We start from the raw sequence: 20,859 nt of genomic DNA on the forward strand, positions 1-20,859 counted from the left end.
AAATCAAATTATTTTCCAGATGGAGATACGGGTAAGTTCATGGGCGTCAGTTTGGTTTGAAATGTGTTGGTGACAGAGACGCAAATGTGGAAGTACATTTCCAGAAGTGCTGGGTACAATGACGCATTCATTTTTTTGTTCTCTTTCGAGCAGGTCATGTTTGAAAGACGCTGTCCTGTAGCTAATGAATAAAAATGTGGTTTAATGTACGTAAACAATGATTAATGATTACCAAATGTCTCTCTCATATTGCTCCTCATAACCACTGAAAACTGTCAAAAAATCTAACTCAAAGTGCAATTATTTTGGACGTTATCTGACATCTGACGCGTTTCTGCTTCACATTTTCAGCAGGGCAGCGGAGCGGCTGTGGGTTGACTCCCCACGGTTCTCATGGGCTTTATAAGTCATAATGTGAAAAAGCTTAACGTGGTTTAATGTACCTAAACAACGACCAATCATCACCACATTTCTGGTTAGATTTTTTGACAGTTTCAGTGGTTATGAGGAGCAATATGAGAGAGACATTTGGTAATCATTGATCATTGTTTAGGTATAAGCTTTTTCCTCGCCATAGGCGCCAATGAAGAAGAAAATGTTAATGTGAGAACTTAATCGTTGGATTTCGGTTTAGTTCTTTTGACAGGCTTAAGTGTTCATTATAAGATATGGCCATGAGGAATGTGGTGATGATTGATCGTTGTTTAGGTTCATAAAACCACGTTAAGATTTTTCACGTTAAGCAGAATGTCCTGACAGGCAGCCAGCGCAGCAGCAGAGTGGCTGTGTGTGTGTGTGTGTGTGTGTGTGTGTGTGTGTGTGTGTGTGTGTGTGTGTGTGTGTGTGTGTGGGAGTGTGTGTGTGTATGTGTGTGTGGGTGCGTGTGGGTGCGTGTGTGTGGGTGTGTGTGGGTGTATGTGTGTGTGTGTGTATGTGTGGGTGCGTGTGTGTGTGTGTGTGTGGGTGCGTGTGTGTGTGTGTGTGGGTGCGTGTGGGGTTGCAGACAAAGATGGTTTCTTAACTTCTTAAGGTACACTCCGTGTCTTTAAAAAAGATAAAGTATTAAAGTAGTAAAGTAATTTATTCCAGACGCCCGCTTTTATTTTGAAAAGTAGAAGCTCTGGGACGGCACCAGGCGGGACGGCATGAGACGGGACGGCATGAGACAGGACGCTCCAGGCTGCAGCCATACTCGCCTCTTTACTTTAGGCTAGTGCAGAGGTGGCAGATTTTTTCCTTGTGGTCGTTGATGGATATTGCACAAATGGATCCTGCACAGATACCTCTTATAATGGAACTAGCAGCTTTTTCTGTGAGTTGAACTCCCTCTGCATCAACAATGTGCCCTGAGACATCAGCTAGCTACGCAGATGACACCCAACTAATTCTCTCCTTTCCTGAGTCTGAAACTCAGGTAGCAGCACGTATCTCGGCCTGTCTGACTGACATCTCTTCTTGGATGTCCACACACCATCTGAAACTCAACCTCGACAAGACTGAGCTCCTTTTCCTTCCAGGGAAGGGCTCTCCTACCCAAGACCTGACTATAACAATTGACAACTCTATAGTAGTCCCCACCAAGACTGCTAGAAACCTGGGTGTAACACTTGACGACCAACTCTCCTTCACTGCTAATATTGCTGCAACTACCCGATCGTGTAGATACATGCTGCATAACATCAGAAGGATACGTCCCCTTCTAACGCAGAAGGCGGCTCAGGTTCTGGTTCAGGCTCTAGTCATCTCACGTCTAGACTACTGCAACTCCCTCCTGATGGGCCTGCCTGCATGTGCGATCCAACCCCTGCAGCTCATTCAGAATGCAGCGGCTCGACTTGTCTTCAACCTCCCCAAGTTCTCTCACACTACACCTCTCCTCCGCTCTCTTCACTGGCTACCAATTGCGGCCCGCATCCACTTCAAGACACTAGTACTTACGTACAGGGCCACGAACGGATCAGCACCCGCTTACATCCAGAACATGGTCAAACCATATACCCCAACCCGCCCACTTCGTTCTGCATCAGCCAAACTGCTGGCTGCTCCCTCACAGCGAGGGACAACTAATCACTCAACGAAATCCCGACTGTTCACTGTCCTGGCTCCCAAATGGTGGAACGAGCTCCCCATCGATATCAGGATGGCTGAAAGCCTACACACCTTCCGGCGAAGGCTAAAAACGCATCTCTTCCGACTACACCTCGGATAAAAAAAAAAATTAAAAAAAAAAAAAAAAAATCTTGCACTTTCGAACCTGCACTTTCATATGTCTCTTTGTAGCTTTGCCTATTTAAAGCTACTGTATTTGCACTTACTACTTGTGGTCTGGAGTTTGAACCTTCACATTTGAAAGCACTTAATTGTAAGTCGCTTTGGATAAAAGCGTCAGCTAAATGACATGTAATGTAATGTAAAAGCTAGCTTCAGGGTGAGTAGAAAGGGACGTTGGATGCTGTTTACAGACCCGCTGTGGTTTAGTTAGCAGCTAGAAACGCATTATTATTGATCTGTGATATCATCGGAGTCATGGTTTATTTATACAGTCTATGGTCGGAGCGCTAGCTTGTGGAGTTTTACATAAGTGCTTGGATCATTTGGTATCTAGCTTGGTTTTGTGACTCAATTTCAATGAATGCCCAGTGTGTCAGTCTCAGTTTTGTTGAACGTTATAAAGCCTACACGTGTATGTCACAACAACGTTACATCCAGCCCTTTGCCTAGTAGACTTGCTAACATGCTGGATAACAGCTAAACATACCTCTCTGTCCTCTGCCTGATGTGAGCGTTTCAGCGCCCTGTCTCTGCGGCAGATAGCATCGGTGTTAGTGTCTTGCCGTTGGTCTATCGGTCTGCCCTGTACTGTAGCCTGAAAAATCGATCATTGACGGAATGGCCTCAGGTTTCAGTCTGTTGGACTTAACCCTCACCAGTGACCCTGTTGAATCGAAATTACAGCTCTCTAAATAGTCTGTCGCTAAAAAATGCTCGTTACAGACTCGAAATCTAGGGGCTGTCGGAGGGCTAGCCAGTTTTAAGGCAGCTAGCCATGAGTTGAGGACTGGTTTCCTTGTCAAAGGTAGCCTGTGGAAATGTATCGTAACCCCAGCTGCCTTAGCCCTATACAGTTCATTACTGCAGCCAGGGGCAATGCAGTATGACCCCCCCTAGACCTGTTGGTTTCCGTTTCCTCAGCCATGTCCGTTAGCCTCAGCCATGTCCGTTAGCCTCAGACTGTTTACATCCCATGGCTGCTTACCATGCCAGTGACGTAGCCGATTGTGGAATTCCAACATGGCGGCGCCCGTGTAACAACAACAACACTTTCAATGTACCGTTTTATCCCTTTTAACAAATTCAGCCATTTTAATCATTGTACCAATGAGAAGAAATAAAATACATCTGTTATATCACATTTACTCAAATTCCAGTTCAGTTCATCTTTAAGACAACTGATGTTTAGTTTTATGTGTCTCTTGGACAAGTCAGAGAACCACATAACTGAAGCTCTAGTCAGCCCTCTGAAAAGCTGTTATAGATACACTTCTAGGTTAAGACCACATTGATGCAATAGCCTGTATATCCTATAGGCTCATATGCAATTTTTATGTATTATTGTGTGTCCTATAGGTTAATATGCAATTTTTTTTATGTATTTTTGTATCTCCTTTTTATAATATGTATACTGAATGATGTGTTATATGGACCTGTGTCCGCAATAAAGCTTTATTATTATTATTAACTTACTTCTACTTCTGCTTACACTACATCTAACTCTGCTAACACAACAGCTAACCCTACTAACACTACATCTTTCTCTGCTAACAACAGCTAACTCTGCTAACACTACATCTAACTCCACTAACAACAGCTAACTCTGCTAACACCAGCTAACTCTGCTAACAGAATAGCTAACCTTGCTAACAACAGCTGACTCTGCTAACAACAGCTAACTCTGCTAACACTACATCTTTCTCTGCTAACAACAGCTAACTCTGCTAACACTACATCTAACTCTGCTAACAACAGCTAACTCTGCTAACACTAAAGCTAACTTTGCTAACAACAGCTAACCCTGCTAACACTACATCTAACTCTGCGAACACCAGCTAACTCTGCTAACAGAATAGCTAACCTTGCTAACAACAGCTGACTCTACTAACAACAGCTAACTCTGCTAACACTACAGCTAACTTTGCTAACAACAGCTACTTCTGCTAACACTACAGCTAACTCTGCTAACACAACAGCTAACCCTGCTAACACTACAGCTAACTCTGCGAACACAACAGCTAACTCTATTAACACAACAGCTAACTCTGCTAATAACAGCTAAGGACAGAGAAGAGGAGTAAGAAGGCTATGCTATGCTAAGCTAAGGACCAAAAGGCTCCAAACCAAAGGAAAAACCCACCAAAGGCTAGCACGTCTCCTTCCCTCTCCAGAGAAGCTGTAGTAGAGTAGTAAGGTAAGCTTCCTTCATATCCACAGTAGTTTGGATATGTTGCTCAACAGTTTGCGTGAAGGCCGCATATTCTCACGTCAAGTTAATTTTTTATACATCACAAAGTGTCTGTGAAAACCAGCGTACGCAAGCTTCTCGAATATACATGAGGCCCCTGGTGTAGACCTGGCTCTGTCCCTCACTGTCCCCCAAACTACAGAGAAATCATGCTGTCATCCTCACTGTCCCCCAAACTACAGAGAAATCATGCTGTCATCCTCACTGTCCCTCAAACTACAGAGAAATCATGCTGTCATCCTCACTGTCCCCCAAACTACAGAGAAATCATGCTGTCATCCTCACTGTCCCCCAAACTACAGAGAAATCATGCTGTCATCCTCACTGTCCCCCAAACTACAGAGAAATCATGCTGTCATCCTCACTGTCCCCCAAACTACAGAGAAATCATGCTGTCATCCTCACTGTCCCCCAAACTACAGAGAAATCATGCTGTCATCCTCACTGTCCCTCAAACTACAGAGAAATCATGCTGTCATCCTCACTGTCCCCCAAACTACAGAGAAATCATGCTGTCATCCTCACTGTCCCCCAAACTACAGAGAAATCATGCTGTCATCCTCACTGTCCCCCAAACTACAGAGAAATCATGCTGTCATCCTCACTGTCCCCCAAACTACAGAGAAATCATCCTGTCATCAGTGAAACTCCCTGCTGTTAACAGAGGGAGGGACTCAGGAGGGATTATTATCTGGTACAAAGAAGAAATATCAAAGTACATCACCCCTATAAAATATGAACGCTCACACATTTGTAGACCCGGCTCTGTTTCACACACACACACACACACACACACACACACACACACACACACACACACACACACACAGTGCATTTCACTATCTTTGTGCGGACCCGTCATTGAAATAATGCATTCCCTAGCCCCTTACCCTAACTTTAACCATCACCACTAAATGCCTAACCTTAACCCTTACCCTCACCCTAACCATAACCTAATTCTAACCCTAATTCTAAAACCAAGTCTTAACCCTCAAACAGACCTTTAACCTTGTGGGGTCCAGCATTCTGGCCCCACAAGGCTGTGCAGACACCACAAGTATACTGGACTCCCCGGTTTTTGGACCCCACGAATATAGTAAAACAAGCGCACACACAAACACACACACACACACACACACACACACGGACAGAGACAGACACACATACACATACATACACACACACACACACACACACACACACACACACACACACACGGACAGAGACAGACACACACGGACAGAGACAGACACACACACACACACACACACACACACACACACACACACACACACACACACACACAGAGCTGTGGTGCCAGTAAAGCCAGTAAAGTTAAGTGTATATACTAAGGCCGGGACTCGATTAAAAAAATTAATCTAATTAATTCGAGGCTTTGTAATTAATTAATCGAAATTAATCGCAAACCAGTCATCTGGTGGAGTGTGGGTTGGGTGTGGGTCCTTGTAACTTTACTCGGAGTCGGGCTAACGTCCACGCTAACTCCTATGTGTTTTGCGTTGAGGTGATATTTGAGGCTCGATGTGCTGCGGTGATACGCAAATTCCTTGTTGCATAGCTTGCACACAACCATGCTCTTGTCGACGCTTCCATCCTTTCGTTTTTTAAAACAAAATTTCCCATCCACGGGGCCAAGCAAAGCGGTCTCGTCAGCTTCTTCGTTCATGTTCACTGTGGTTTGTTGTTGTCGGAAGTCAAGAACGCTAGTTGGTGCCCCAGTATAATTGGTCCGTCGAAACTCATTCATTGAAAAACGTTCCGCGGTGCAAAGTGTGGTTAAAATGATGTTATTTATTTTTTGCGTAATTAATCTTAATTTAAAATCCCGTAATTAATTAACCTTAATTAACGCGTTAAAGTCCCGGCCCTAGTGTTTACACATTTCAAAACTCCACGCAGACTGTGTTCACTATGCCCTATTGCCTGACTGACAGGCTGAGGTTGTCAGTCCCCCCCACCCCTCCTATGTTACAGGCAGGCACCACTGTGTTCACTATGCCCTATTGCCTGACTGACAGGCTGAGGTTGTCAGTCCCCCCCTCCTCTGTTACAGGCAGGAACCACTGTGTTCACTATGCCGTATTGCGAGACTGACTGATGTGAATAACCTGATTTCTCTGTGTGCCATGTAGCCTAAACATCATATCCTGAATATGATCAAAAACAGGACAACCCTCATAACAGGAATATTCATGTCCATGTAAACACATATGATACCAACAACATGCTAGATCCGTGGGTTCAGAGATAGCAGCGTCCATAGCAACCAGCAGTTTATCTACAGCAGTGGAGGGCCGTGTATTTTACACCTGGGCCTTCAGTACTGTTGTATCAAAAGACAGGAAACAACATAAGCATTCACCCTTTCAACTTCTTTACAAGATAAAACACCAGCAGGGGGCCAGAAAGTGCATGCATTGTGGAACCCATCATTGGCTTGTGTTTCCCTGGGGAACATTTAAATTGGTACACCTTTGTGTGAACATGTGGTGTGAAATGTTTGGTGAAAAAGTATTTCACCAAAATCCCTTCGTGAAAGAGGGAACTCTCATTCAGCTCATTCGAGAAAAATGGCTATTTATGATGTGGTTACAATGACTACAATGAAATGATATATTTAATTTGAAATTGTCCTTTAATTAATGAATATTTCTTTTTTGTGTTTTTGCCTTTAAAGGTTATCAATCTAACGTACTACTACTGATAGCTACAATATTCTACTACTACTACTACTACTACTAACTAACTACTATTGCTAGCTACAATCTTCTACTACTACTACTACTACTACTACTACTAGCTACAATCTTCTACTACTACTACTACTACTACTAGGACATTACCGTGTGGAATAACGTGATTTAACACAAGACTCAACACCTAGAGACACCTAATACACTACTGCAGAGACATGAACACACGCTGACTGAAGCCATCACTTTCACGCAGTATGACAGGATGCTGCATCACATGAAGTCAAAATGAATGGAATTACCAAAGAAACCAAAACAAACCCACAACAACCGGTCATATTGACTCATACGGTGACCACAAAGCAATCAAAAACACAAATAACCCAATCAGGGATCAACAGGCCTCCCCACAAATTCCAGCCAAGCAGCGGGGACTTAACACACACGTCACCACGCACACACAAAGGCCCAGCAGCCACTGTCACTGCTCAAATCTTTAACACCTAAAGCAAGCAGTAATAGCTATAAAATCATTTCACTAAAATGCTGAAAAAAACATTAAACTTACCAAAAGCTGCCCATCATGTGAAGAAAAGTACATCCACCTTTCTTTCATTAACTTTACATCTAAAGGGCGCCTGGTTAGCTCACCTGGTAGAGCAGGCATATAGGCATATATAGAGGTATACTCCTCGCCGCAGCGGTCGCAAGTTCGACTCCGACCTGTGGCCCTTAGCTGCATGTCATTCCCCCTCTCTCTCTCCCCTTTCAAATCTAAGCTGTCCTATACAAATAAAGGCCTAAAATGCCTCAAAAAAAATCTTTAAAAAAAAAAAAAAACTTTACATCTAAAATTGTAAACAAACTTGCAACATATACAATATATAAAATACATATATGAAATTGATAAATATATATATATATATATATTTATTTTAGAAATGAATATATAGGCCTTTCATTATAAAAATATAACAATCTCTTGGCCAGCAGAGAAGGACTTGCTGGCCCTGACGGCCCACCTCTCAAATACAGATTGAGTCATAACAATGAATATTCTGATTAATAGTGGATGGCTTGTGAGTGAAATAACGTATAAACAATGAGGAAAATACAACTGAACATAGCAGAGAGCAGAACAGACTATGTGTAAATTTACACATTGTTATCATTAGATGAGTGTCTCAAAAAAAAGTACGCACAGTTGGAACAGGATTATGGCTGCTGACACCACTGCCACACTATCATTTACAGAGACCCAACAATTCCCCCAAGAGCAAGCATTTGGTGCCACAGTGGACCTTTCTCTGTAGAGAAACATCAACATTGCATCACTCTCACACACACATATATTGTGTTTGCACTGCAGGGACAAAGAAAGAGGTTTTTGAACTTGGAGTCTGTACTCTCCCAGCACAAGAGGAACTTTGTACAATAATTAGTCTAGATGTCAGTGTACGTCTCTGATCGTTCACATGCGCCATGCAGCACCCACAGCAACATTTTAAACAGCTAGCTAACTAGTCTGCTACGAGAGTAGATTAATGGTTCATCCACACACTCTTCTCACAGCGTAGAAAGCACATTGCATTGTGCTAAGCTAGGCTAAACCTGTCCTGGACCTTTCTGTCGAGTTGAAACTGATTTGATCACGGAAAAGAGGAAAAAAGGATGTTTCTTAAAACCACGGACAGTTCCTTTTAACATACAGAGATGTGTCCAAACTACATCAATTATTAACAAAAGGGAGTTATCATTTTAGTTCCTGGAGATGTTCTCCTTTAAACCTTCCCACACAAATATCTCCTTTTTGTTCATCAGTGTTTGTACCTGAGAGTGTCCAGTCTCCAGAGAGGATCCTCCAGTCCTGCTGACAGTAGCTTCACTCCTGAGTCTCCTGGATGATTGTAGCTCAGGTCCAGCTCTCTCAGATGGGAGGGGTTGGAGCTCAGAGCTGAGACCAGAGATGAACAGCCTTCCTCTGAGATCAGACAGCCTGACAGACTGCAAATACACAGAACCACACACAGGAACCCTCTGTCAACATGTGGAGCCATGTTTGTTTCATGTTTGTTTGTTGTCCAGGTACATTTTGGTCCAGATTTAGCATACACATTTAAAATCATCTGTTCTATTTAATTATTTAACAACAAAAGTTAACAACGAAAACTCCTCATGGAGGGTAACTCTGAGTCTAGAAATGAATGAATATATAATTAATCATTACTGCCGAAGATCATCGTATCAGCAGACACAAAGCTACATGTCAGCTGTTTTATCAACTAAAGTTAATCAGAGTTTCAGTATCATATGATATTAAAATATAAATGATTTCTGGATCTCAGCCACAGTTCATATTTCATTCTTTATAAAGTGATTCTAAATCAGAATGAAATACTTTGGAAGCATTCACATTTTTTGAATGTTTCCAAAGTATTTTTCAATACTGTGTTTTCAAAGATTATTGTGCTTGATCTGACCTGAGAGTCTCCAGTCTGCAGTGTGAACTCTTCAGTCCAACAGAGATCAGCTCCACTCCTTCATCCTGCAGGTTGTTGTTACTCAGGTCCATCTCTCTCAGACTAGAGGACTGGGAGCTGAGAACTGAGAACAGATCTTCACAGCTTCTCTCTGACAGGTTACAGCCACTCAGTCTGGAGAGACAACAGGAAGGAAGCAAGTTATTATATTTAACCCCTGATGAAAGATATCAGAGTATTTATTGATGAATAAATCACACTTACAGAGCTTTTTTGGAGGGGAGGTAATGAATAAGACATAACCATTGTTTTTAAATGTTAGTGTAATGTTGGTGATAGAGAATACAGAATCCATTTTTGAAACAAGTTGGAAACATAATAATTAATCATGACTGAATTAAGCAATATTACACGAGAGGGTTTGATTTAATGCCATTATTGGCACAACATTGATGCATTGATGATGATCTTGGACCGATCTTGGACCGATGCGCTGGCACCGAGGTTTGTAAGAATGACTGTAGTGATAATATCACATTAAATCAAACCCTCTCGTGTAATAAAGTGATTATACAACAACGGTTACCAACTAAATAAAAGTTATAATCAAACTGTATTCATATTGTGGGGCAATTCACTCTCAAAATAAAGAAAAGCAACAGACATGATTTGTAGTCCCTCCCTTTTGAACATTAGTCAGCCAGTCATCTTAAGCTAATGTTAGCTTTGTAACGGTAGAGATCGTGGAATTTTCCAAACATAACTACTGCACATAAAAATACCAAACTGCTTGGCTAACTTAATCTGGTTATAACTATATCTACTTAAAGAAATATATTTTTCATTGATAGATTTAGCTACTATAAGTCCTTGAACAGCTGATTTGATCCAAAAAGCTAATGTGATCCAATTAGATTGTCTGGTCGGATCTACTTGTTGTATAATCAGGACTAAACAAACGTCCATTATTAAAGTATTATTATTAAAGTATTAATTATTTCTGGATCTCAGCCACAGTTCATATGTCATGTTTCATTTTTTAAACTAATTTATTGCTTGAGCGCCGTCCTCACTTGGTTCAGTGGAATTTTGTTGTATTCTTTTTCGGTGCAGATAGACTTCACTCGGGATGACAGCTGACAGCAGCCCTGGGACATACAGTTACCATTAGCCCCCAGTCTGCTAGCAGCCAGCCAGTACCATTACAGCAATCTGTACCCAGCCAGCACTTAACTCCAGTGCCGGGGTGCTAACGACGCTAACGGCAGTTTAATGAAGCGTCCGGAAACAGACCATATCAGACCCAGGCACCCGAGTCAGAACAACGTCCCTCCATAAAGTTAGCTACGTCTCGCTTAGCGCTACCAGTGTTTGTGCCAAAAATCTCCTTCCTGCCGAATTTCTCCCCCCTTCGCGTTTAGCTGTTTCGAAAATTTGATTAGATATACAGATCTCTGTCTTATGTACAAAATTCTACATGGACTGGCTCCTCATGTATTGAGCCAGTTTGTCAACATAGTACCAATGTCAGCGTTTTGGTATTTTGTTCTGTTTTATTGTGTAGTCTTGTTTCTCTGTTTTGCTTGCTTTCCTGTTTTATTTTGTAGTCTGTCTTGTCTCCCTTGTCTGGTCTAGCTTTCTTCCTGTCTTTGTTTGTTTCCCGCCTTTTTTGATTTGTTCCACCTGTTGTGTCACCTGCCTCTCGTTCCCTCATTACCTTGTGTATTTAGCCTTTCTGTTTTCCCTTGTCTCTTGTCGGATCGTCTCGTCTTCTTTGCTGTGCGTTCTGTTTTGTTTCTGCATTCCCTGTCGTGGATTTCCCTGATGTATTGGATTATTGCTCCAGTAAGTTTTTGCTTATCTTTAAATAAAACTCTTTAAACTGCATTTGGGTCCTACCGTGCCTGCCTTCGCACCAGCCGTGACAACCAAACGCTTACAGATCTACAACAGCAAGAGGTGACTGCATTGTCCCGTTGAGGAAAAGTGCTGCAGTGATTATTGGGCTAAAAATACCAATAATAGCAAAGCTATACAGCTTCTCTGCCGCAGCCCAACTGGCAGAAAGAAACGTGCTGTGATTAGGGCATCCGTGCGTAGACCACGGATGATGCCTGTCATTGACTTACATAGGAATCGCGTCCGTGGGCCCGTGACGGAATTTTCGGCGATTCCATGAAACTGTCAAAGATTTTGAGTTAAGAGGCCGTGTTCATTTCATGGAATTCTGTCAGACCAGGTTGGAGCGAACCACTGATACCTCAGGTTCTAAACAGTGGATTGTTTCACCTAGTCCTAAAAACATAACTGATTGTTCATCAGACGTGACAAAAAAAGCATGCGGGTAGGCCATTGCAAAAATCTTTAAAAACATTAGCCAACATATTTATAAAGAATCACATTTGAATAGTAATTTCAGCATTAAAATAAAATTGATAGTTTTACTATTCAAATTATATTTGACTTTCGGAATTTGTTCCAACAGCCCTAGTGAGTTATACACTGTATGTGAGCACAATACATGAACTGACCTCAGAGTCTCCAGTCTACAGTTTGGACTCTGCAGTCCAGCCCACAGACACTCCACTGCTGAATCCTTCAGGTTGTAACTCAGGTCCAGCTCTCTCAGATGGGAGGGGTTGGACTTCAGCGCTGAGGCCACGACTTCACAGTCAGTCTCAGAGAGTGGACAGTTAATAATCCTGTGATGACAGATAATAAACAACATTTAAAGAATAATCAAATCCGAAACTTTTATCCTTAAAAAAACACATTCACAAGGGTCTGATGTTAGATTCAGATATGTTGAGGTGAGGGGTCACGGGACCCCTTTCAAAAATGGCCATGCCATACAGACAGAGATCCATTCTGGATTTTTTTTTTTAATTCAAAAATTAAGACTGCAGACTTGCATTCATAGTATAACTACAACTCACTTCTTATCTGAGCTTGAGGAAGATAAAATCCCACCACTGAGGTGAACCTGCTGAGCTCTCCTTCACTGGCAGAACGAACCTGGAAGTCGTCCCAGCAGCTGACTGTGTAATCAGCTGAAGTCTCAGTATATCAGGAGATAAATACACACATTCAATAAAAAAACACAGCGCTAATGTGTGCTGCTATTTTCTCTGCCCATCTTGCCTTTAGTGTTACTGAAAAGTAAAAGAAACGCGTTGTCTGACAGTTTGAATTTTAGGGTAACCAGTAATGCAACAATCTTTAAAAAGCTTGTCCCATATCAAAAGATGCTCATTGTTAGAAACTAAACAATATAGAATTGCAGCTTTTATTTAACGAGGATGGAGGTGTTTTTTTGGCCTCCCCCCACATCCTCTCTCACATCAAACAATGATTATAGATATTAGGGCTGGGTATCGCCTCTAATTTCCTGATAGATTTGATTCCGATTCACCATTTGTGAATATAAAAAAAGTGAATATCACGACAGAACAGCTTTTAGACATGTTTCTGTTGTGTTTCTAGCAGATGGAACAAAGAGGAGGAAACCTTCACACAATACAAGTCAACAGAGCAGAGAGATGTTTTCCCCTCCGATGGGACTTGCCTCTGTCTCTATTACTAAAGTCTCAATGTTTACATTAAGAATTAACCCCAAAGCAGTTACATTAAAGGGTAACTACTGTTTTTTTTCAACCTTGGTCCAGTATTGAGCGAGATCGCAATGACGGGCTGGCGTGAATCAAGCTACAATGTAACCTAATGGGGCAAATTTGAACCTTACTTTTTGTCCAATGTAAGTGATTCCATCCATCCATCCATCTTCTTCCGCTTATCCGGTAACGGGTCGTGGGGGTAGCAGCTCCAGCAGGGGACCCCAAACTTCCCTTTCCCGAGCCACATTAACCAGCTCTGACTGGGGGATCCCGAGGCGTTCCCAGGCCAGGTTGGAGATATAATCCCTCCACCTAGTCCTGGGTCTTCCCCAAGGCCTCCTCCCAGCTGGACGTGCCTGGAAAACCTCCCTAGGGAGGCACCCAGGGGGCATCCTTACCAGATGCCCGAACCACCTCAACTGGCTCCTTTCGACACGAAGGAGCAGCGGCTCTACTCCGAGCTCCTCACGGATGACTGAGCTTCTCACCCTATCTCTAAGGGAGACGCCAGCCACCCTCCTGAGGAAACCCATTTCGGCTGCTTGTACCCTGGATCTCGATCTTTCGGTCATGACCCAGCCATCATGACCATAGGTGAGGGTAGGAACGAAAACTGACCGGTAGATTGAGAGCTTTGCCTTCTGGCTCAGCTCTCTTTTCATCACAACGGTGCGATAAATTGAGTGTACTACCGCACCCACTGCGCCGATTCTCCGACCAATCTCCCGCTCCATTGTTCCCTCACTTGCGAACAAGACTCCAAGGTACTTGAACTCCTTCACTTGGGGTAAAGACTCATTCCCTACCTGGAGAAGGCACTCCATCGGTTTCCTGCTGAGAACCATGGCCTCAGATTTAGAGGTGTTGATCCTCATCCCAGCCGCTTCACACTCGGCTGCGAACCGATCCAGTGAGTGCTGAAGGTCACAGGCCGACGATCCCATCAGGACCACATCATCTGCAAAAAGCAGCGATGAGATCCCCAGCTCACCAAACTGCAACCCCTCTCCACCCCGACTACGCCTCGATATCCTGTCCATAAATACGACAAACAGGATTGGTGACAAAGCGCAGCCCTGGCGGAGGCCAACTCTCACCTGAAACGAGTCCGACTTACTGCCGAGAACCCGGACACAGCTCTCGCTTTGGTCGTACAGAGATTGGTGGCCCTGAGAAGGGACCCCCTCACCCCATACTCCCGCAGCACCTCCCACCCTGTCTCCCGGGGGACCCGGTCATACGCCTTCTCCAGATCCACAAAGCACATGTAGACCGGTTGGGCATACTCCCAGGTTCCCTCCAGGATCCTTGCGAGAGTAAAGATCTGGTCCGTTGTTCCACGACCAGGACGGAATCCGCATTGTTCCTCTTCAACCTGAGGTTCGACTATCGACCGAACCCTCCTTTCCAGCACCTTGGAGTAGACTTTACCGGGGAGGCTGAGAAGTGTGATACCCCTGTAATTGGCACACACCCTCTGGTCCCCCTTTTTGAAAAGGGGAACCACCACCCCGGTCTGCCACTCCTTAGGCACCGTCCCAGACTTCCACGCAATGTTGAAGAGGCGTGTCAACCAAGACAACCCCTCCACACCCAGAGCTTTAAGCATTTCTGGACGGATCTCATCAATCCCTGGGGCTTTGCCACTGTGGAGTTGTTTAACTACCTCAGCAACTTCCACCAGGGAAATTGACGACAATCCCCCATCATCCTCCAGCTCTGCCTCTACCATAGAGGGCGTATTAGTCGGATTTAGGAGTTCCTCAAAGTGCTCCTTCCACCGCCCTATTACCTCCTCAGTTGAGGTCAACAGCGTCCCATCCTTACTGTACACAGCTTGGATGGTTCCCCGCTTCCCCCTCCTGAGGTGGCGAACGGTTTTCCAGAAGCACCTTGGTGCCGACCGAAAGTCCTTCTCCATGTCTTCTCCGAACTTCTCCCACACCCGCTGCTTTGCCTCTTTCACAGCAGAGGCTGCAGGTCTTCGGGCCCTTCGGAATATATTCCGATAACATATCCCAGAAAGACTCCTTCTTCAGTCGGACGGCTTCCCTGACCACCGGTGTCCACCACGGTGTTCGTGGGTTGCCGCCCCTTGAGGCACCTAAGACCCTGAGACCACAGCTCCCCGCCGCAGCTTCAGCAATGGAAACTTTGAACATTGTCCACTCGGGTGCAATGCCCCCAGCCTCCACAGGGATGCACGAAAAGCTCCGCCGGAGGTGTGAGTTGAAAGTCTGTCGGACAGGGGCCTCCTCCAGACGTTCCCAGTTCACCTGCACTACCCGTTTGGGTTTAACAGGTCTGTCCAGAGTCTTCCCCCACCCTCTGACCCAACTCACCACCAGATGGTGATCAGTTGACAGCTCTGCCCCTCTCTTCACCCGAGTGTCCAAAACATACGGCCTCAGATCAGATGAAACGATTATAAAATCGATCATTGACCTTTAGCCTAGGGTGCTCTGGTACCAAGTACACTTATGAGCATCCCTATGTTCGAACATGGTGTTCGTTATAGACAATCCATGACTAGCACAGAAGTCCAACAACAAACAACCACTCTGGTTTAGATCAGGGAGGCCGTTCCTCCCAATCACGCCTCTCCATGTGTCTCCATCATTGCCCACGTGCGCGTTGAAGTCCCCCAGCAGAACCTATGGAGTCCCCTACTGGAGCCCCATACAGGACTCCATTCAAGGTCTCCAAGAAGGCCGAATACTCCGAGCTCTTGTTTGGTGCATACGCACAAACAACAGTCAGAGTTTTCCCCCCCACAACCCGCAGGCGTAGGGAGGCGACCCTCTCGTCCACCGGGGTAAACTCCAACGTAGCGGCGCTCAGCCGGGGGCTTGTGAGTATCCCCACACCCGCCCGGCGCCTCACACCCTGGGCAACTCCGGAGAAGAAAAGAGTCCAACCCCTATCCAGGAGTATGGTTCCAGAACCGAGACTGTGCGTAGAGGTAAGCCCCACCAGATCCAACTGGTAGCGCTCCACCTCCCGCACAAGTTCCGGTTCCTTCCCCCACAGAGAGGTGACGTTCCACGTCCCCAGAGCCAGCGTCTGCTGCCCGGGTCTGGTCCGTCGAGGCCCCTGACCTTCACTGCCACCCATGTGGCAGCGCACCCGACCCCAGCGGTTCCTCCCACAGGTGGTGGGCCCATGGGTTGGAGAGAGAGATGCCACGTAGCTTTTTCGGGCTGTGCCCGGCCGGGCTCCGTGGCAAACCCGGCCACCAGGCGCTCGCTGACGGGCCCTCCATCTGGGCCTGGCTCCAGACGGGGGCCCCGGGCTTCCTCCGGGCAGGGTCACATCATCTCTACCTCGTTTTTTCATAGGGTTTTTGAACCATTCTTTGTCTGGCCCCTCACCTGAGACCACTTTGCCTTGGGAGACCCTACCAGGAGCACAAAGCTCCAGGCAACACAGCCCTCAGGTTCATAGGGACACACAAACCTCTCCACCACGATAAGGTGATGGTTCCCGGAGAATGTAAGTGATTCCACATTGTCAAAATCATTTAAATATTGAGCCATTGCATTGAAAATCTTTTAGATGACAGGAGCCTATGATTTCTGTATCCTACTCCGTAACAACAGACTACCTGAACACCTTTTTCTCGTCTCGTGTTTCACTCTCCACACCGCTGTCTTCAGACAAGAAGTCAAGTCCTGAGATCTATAATGTTGTCAGACACTTTTAGCAACAAACTGAGCCTGTCAGTAAAAAAGAATCACGGTTATTGGACAAAAAGCAAGGCTTCACAATTGCCCCATTAGGTTACGTTGTAGCTCGGTTCACACCGGCTCGTCATTGTGATCTCCCTCAATACTGGACCAAATTCAAAGATCTTTGGTCACATCAGTCTATTAGACACAAATGCACGGGCAGATGGGGGCAAGGTTGAAAAAAAACGTTGTTACCCTTTAATGTAGTTTTAATTCAATTCAATTTTATTTATAGTATCAAATCATAATAAGTGTTATCTCAGGACACTTTACAGATAGAGTAGGTCTAGACCACACTATAATTTACAAAGACCCAACAATTCCAGTAATTCCCCCAAGAGCAAGTATTCAGTGTGACAGTGGTGAGGAAAAACTTCCTTTCTTGTAATGTAACTTTGGAGCGTTATCTAAACTTTCTGACAGCTAGCATGACATAGTTGATACCAATGGATTCCTTAGGTCTTCTAGTTTCATATATCATACAGACAGAAACCCATTCTGGATTGTATCTATCCATATTGGATCATTCAAATGAAAATCAATTTAAATTAGAAAAATCTATTATTTAAACCAGCCTTGATAGATATTGTATAAAATGTGAAAATGAACTTCCTTAAAATGAAATAGTTCAGAATCTGCTCATAAAAATATGATAAAAATAACTAACTGAAAGTTATTATGAAAAAGCTTCAAGGTCATGTGATGTTGGTTCAGCAGATCACAGATAATAAATGTCTGTTTGTATATAAAATAGACACATTATAGAAACACACTGCTGACTCTGTGTACACTGTAAAAAGGCTGTCTGTTGTGATTAAATGATGACAGAAGATACTTTAGCTACAAACACAAAGATCATCATCGTCTCATTCTCACAGCGTTTGAGACAACAAAGACATCTGCAGAGTAACATGTAGAATTATTTACAATAAGCAGGTTTATCTTTTATAGTGTGTAAGTTTTATATTGTTCATGTGTGTAAAGTCTGTATGTTTACTCTAATACTGATGGTCTCAGCTTCACACTGATTTAAAATGAGAATCACATCTGGACTTACCGAGCCTTTCTGCAGTTCCTCACAGCTGGAATCAGTCTCCGTCGTCCCTCCTCTTTTGTGTTGTACTTCTCCAGGTCCAACTCATCCAGAACCTCCTCTGACATCTGCAGCATGTAGGCCAGAGCTGAGCAGTGGAACACAGAGAGTTCCTTCTCTGATCTGTTCTCTGACTTCAGGAACTCTTGGATCTCCTGATGGACTGAGTGGTCCTTCATCTCCGTCAGACAGTGGAAGATGTTGATGCTTCTGTCAGAAGAGATCTTTTTACTGTTCATCTCCTTCAGGTTGTCAATGGCTCTCTGGATGATTTGTGGACTGTTGTCAGTCTGACCCAGCAGGCCTCCTAAGAGTCTCTGGTTGGACTCCAGAGAGAGGCCATAAAGGAAGCGGACAAACAGGTCCAGGTGGCCATTTTTACTTTCCAGGGATTTCTTCATGACTTTCTTCAGGAAGACAACCAGGGATGAGTAATGATCATTGTCCCAATCACCATCATCATCATCATCATCATCATCACCATCATCATCATCATCCCAGTCTTCTACCAGGAAGTCCTCCAGTACCTGTGTGTTCCTGTTGGTGTAACAGTGGAACAGGTAGACTGCAGCCAGAAACTCCTGAACGCTCAGATGAACGAAGCAGTAGACTGTTTTCTGGAAGATCACGCTCTCTCTTTTGAAGATCTCTGAACAAACTCCTGAGTACAGCGAGGCCTCTGTGACATCCAGACCACAGCGCTCCAGGTCTTCTTGGTAGAACATGATGTTTCCTTTCTCCAGCTCTTCAAACGCCAGCTTCCCCAGCTTCAGAAGAATTTCCCTGTCAGCCTCTGTCAGCTCCTGTGGACTCGTCTCATGTCCCTCAGCATACTTGACCTTCTTCCTCTTTGTCTGAACCAGCAGGAAGTGTGAGTACATGTCAGTCAGGGTCTTGGGTAGCTCTCCTCTCTGGTGTGTAGTCATCATGTGGTCCAGAACTGTAGCAGTGATCCAGCAGAAGACTGGGATCAGACACATGATGTGGAGGCTCCTGGAGGTCTTGATGTGGGAGATGATTCTGCTGGACAGCTCTTCATCACTGAATCTCTTCCTGAAGTACTCCTCCTTCTGGGCGTCAGCAAAGCCTTGTACTTCTGTTACCCTGTCAACACACGCAGGAGGGATCTGATTGGCTGCTGCAGGTCGGGAAGTTATCCAGACGAGAGCCGAGGGAAGCAGCTTCCCCTGGATGAGGTTTGTCAACAGCACGTTGACTGATGACTTCTGTGTGACATCAGAAACAGCCTCATTGTTGTTGAAATCCAGTGAAAGTCTGCTTTCATCCAGGCCGTCAAAGATGAAGAGAAGTTTAGAGCCAGCGAGCTGCTCTGCTGGGACCTCCTGTAATGTTGGATGGAAAACACGGAGCAGCTCCAGAAGACTGTACTGCTCATCTTTGATCAAGTTCAGCTCCCTGAAGGAAAGAGGAATCACCAGACTGATATCTTGGTTCTCCAAACCCTCGGCCCAGTCCAGACAGAACTTCTGCACTGAGAAGGTTTTTCCAACGCCAGCGACGCCGCTCGTCAGAACGACTCTGATGTGTTTCTGTTGGCCAGGTAAGGCTTTAAAGATGTCACAGCACTTGATTGGAGAGTTATGGAGGGTCTTCTTCTTGGAAGCTGTCTCGAGCTGCCTCACCTCATGTTGGGTATTAACCTCTTCACTCTGTCCCTCTATGAGGTAGAGGACAGTGTAGATCCTGTTGAGGAGGGTTCTACTTCCTGTTGCAGCTCCTTCAGTCACACGTTCAAATGTCCCCTTCAGCCTGATCTTATGTTTCTGACGACCAACATTCACTAAAAAAAGGACAAAGGTGAGAGACAGAACAAGAAAGAGAAAAGTTGACAATCCCATGATTATTTTTATTACCAATATGAAAACAATCCAGTTAAATTTCAGATGGACGTAAACTGTAACAATATTTATTTTAAATGTCTTCACTAGTGCAACATAATATATAAGGAAAATACGTGTTATGCTATAACTTTGTTGAATATTGATATATATATATATATATATACACGATACATAATCACACAAACATGACGTGTTCTCAGTTCTGCTGCTTTCAGGATTCTGCTAAAATACAACGACAACAACGCTTGTTGAGTTAAAAACAAATGAAAGGAAATGATTTCCAACTTTCTTTTATTAAACAAATTGAAATGAATATAAAAGACAAAAAAGAATGACAGTTTAATTTTGAAGTTACTTAAATTATCCTTGTAATTAACACAAAAAAATCTGCGTGTTTCTTGATGTGTATATTGCATTAGTTAACGCTAATCAATGATAAAAAACGATATGTTGTGCAGCCCTAGTCTGTGCTGTCTGACTCAACACATGTCTCAGTATTACAACAACCAGCGGTGTGTTCAGACATGAAGACATCAGCAGACAGATGGACAGACTTACTTTGTTCAGAGCTGCTCTGATTGGCTGTCTGCAGTCCAGTTCTGGTTCTGGATCTGGACGGCTGCTCCTCCTCACAAACATCACTCCTCTTCCTCTTTCTGTGAAAACATTTCTTCATCACTAAAATAATAGAGGCAGTTTTTTATTTAGAGAAAATAAATACCTCATTTGACGCACATTTTCAGATTTTAAATAGTTACAAAAACTCTTTACAGTAACTTCAACATTCAGCTTTAAAAGCCATAAAAGATCCATCTGAGTTAGAAACAGTATCTGAACTAATAGTTCTGC

At 44.2% G+C, this 20,859-nt stretch overlaps 1 protein-coding gene across 1 annotated transcript in view; it reads right to left on the reverse strand.

The window, feature by feature from the left end:
- LOC116037687 (protein NLRC3-like) overlaps positions 1 to 20,859 on the reverse strand; it is a 38,793-nt gene that overhangs the window by 16,934 nt on the left and 1,000 nt on the right. The window contains 5 exon segments of the mRNA XM_036001666.1: positions 9,064 to 9,237; positions 9,714 to 9,887; positions 18,113 to 18,572; positions 18,648 to 19,949; positions 20,569 to 20,666. Coding sequence (XP_035857559.1) covers positions 9,064 to 9,237; positions 9,714 to 9,887; positions 18,113 to 18,572; positions 18,648 to 19,949; positions 20,569 to 20,666 — 2,208 coding nt within the window.

The sequence above is a fragment of the Sander lucioperca genome, chromosome 5, assembly GCF_008315115.2.
Source record: "Sander lucioperca isolate FBNREF2018 chromosome 5, SLUC_FBN_1.2, whole genome shotgun sequence".
In the NCBI taxonomy this organism is placed as follows: domain Eukaryota; kingdom Metazoa; phylum Chordata; class Actinopteri; order Perciformes; family Percidae; genus Sander; species Sander lucioperca.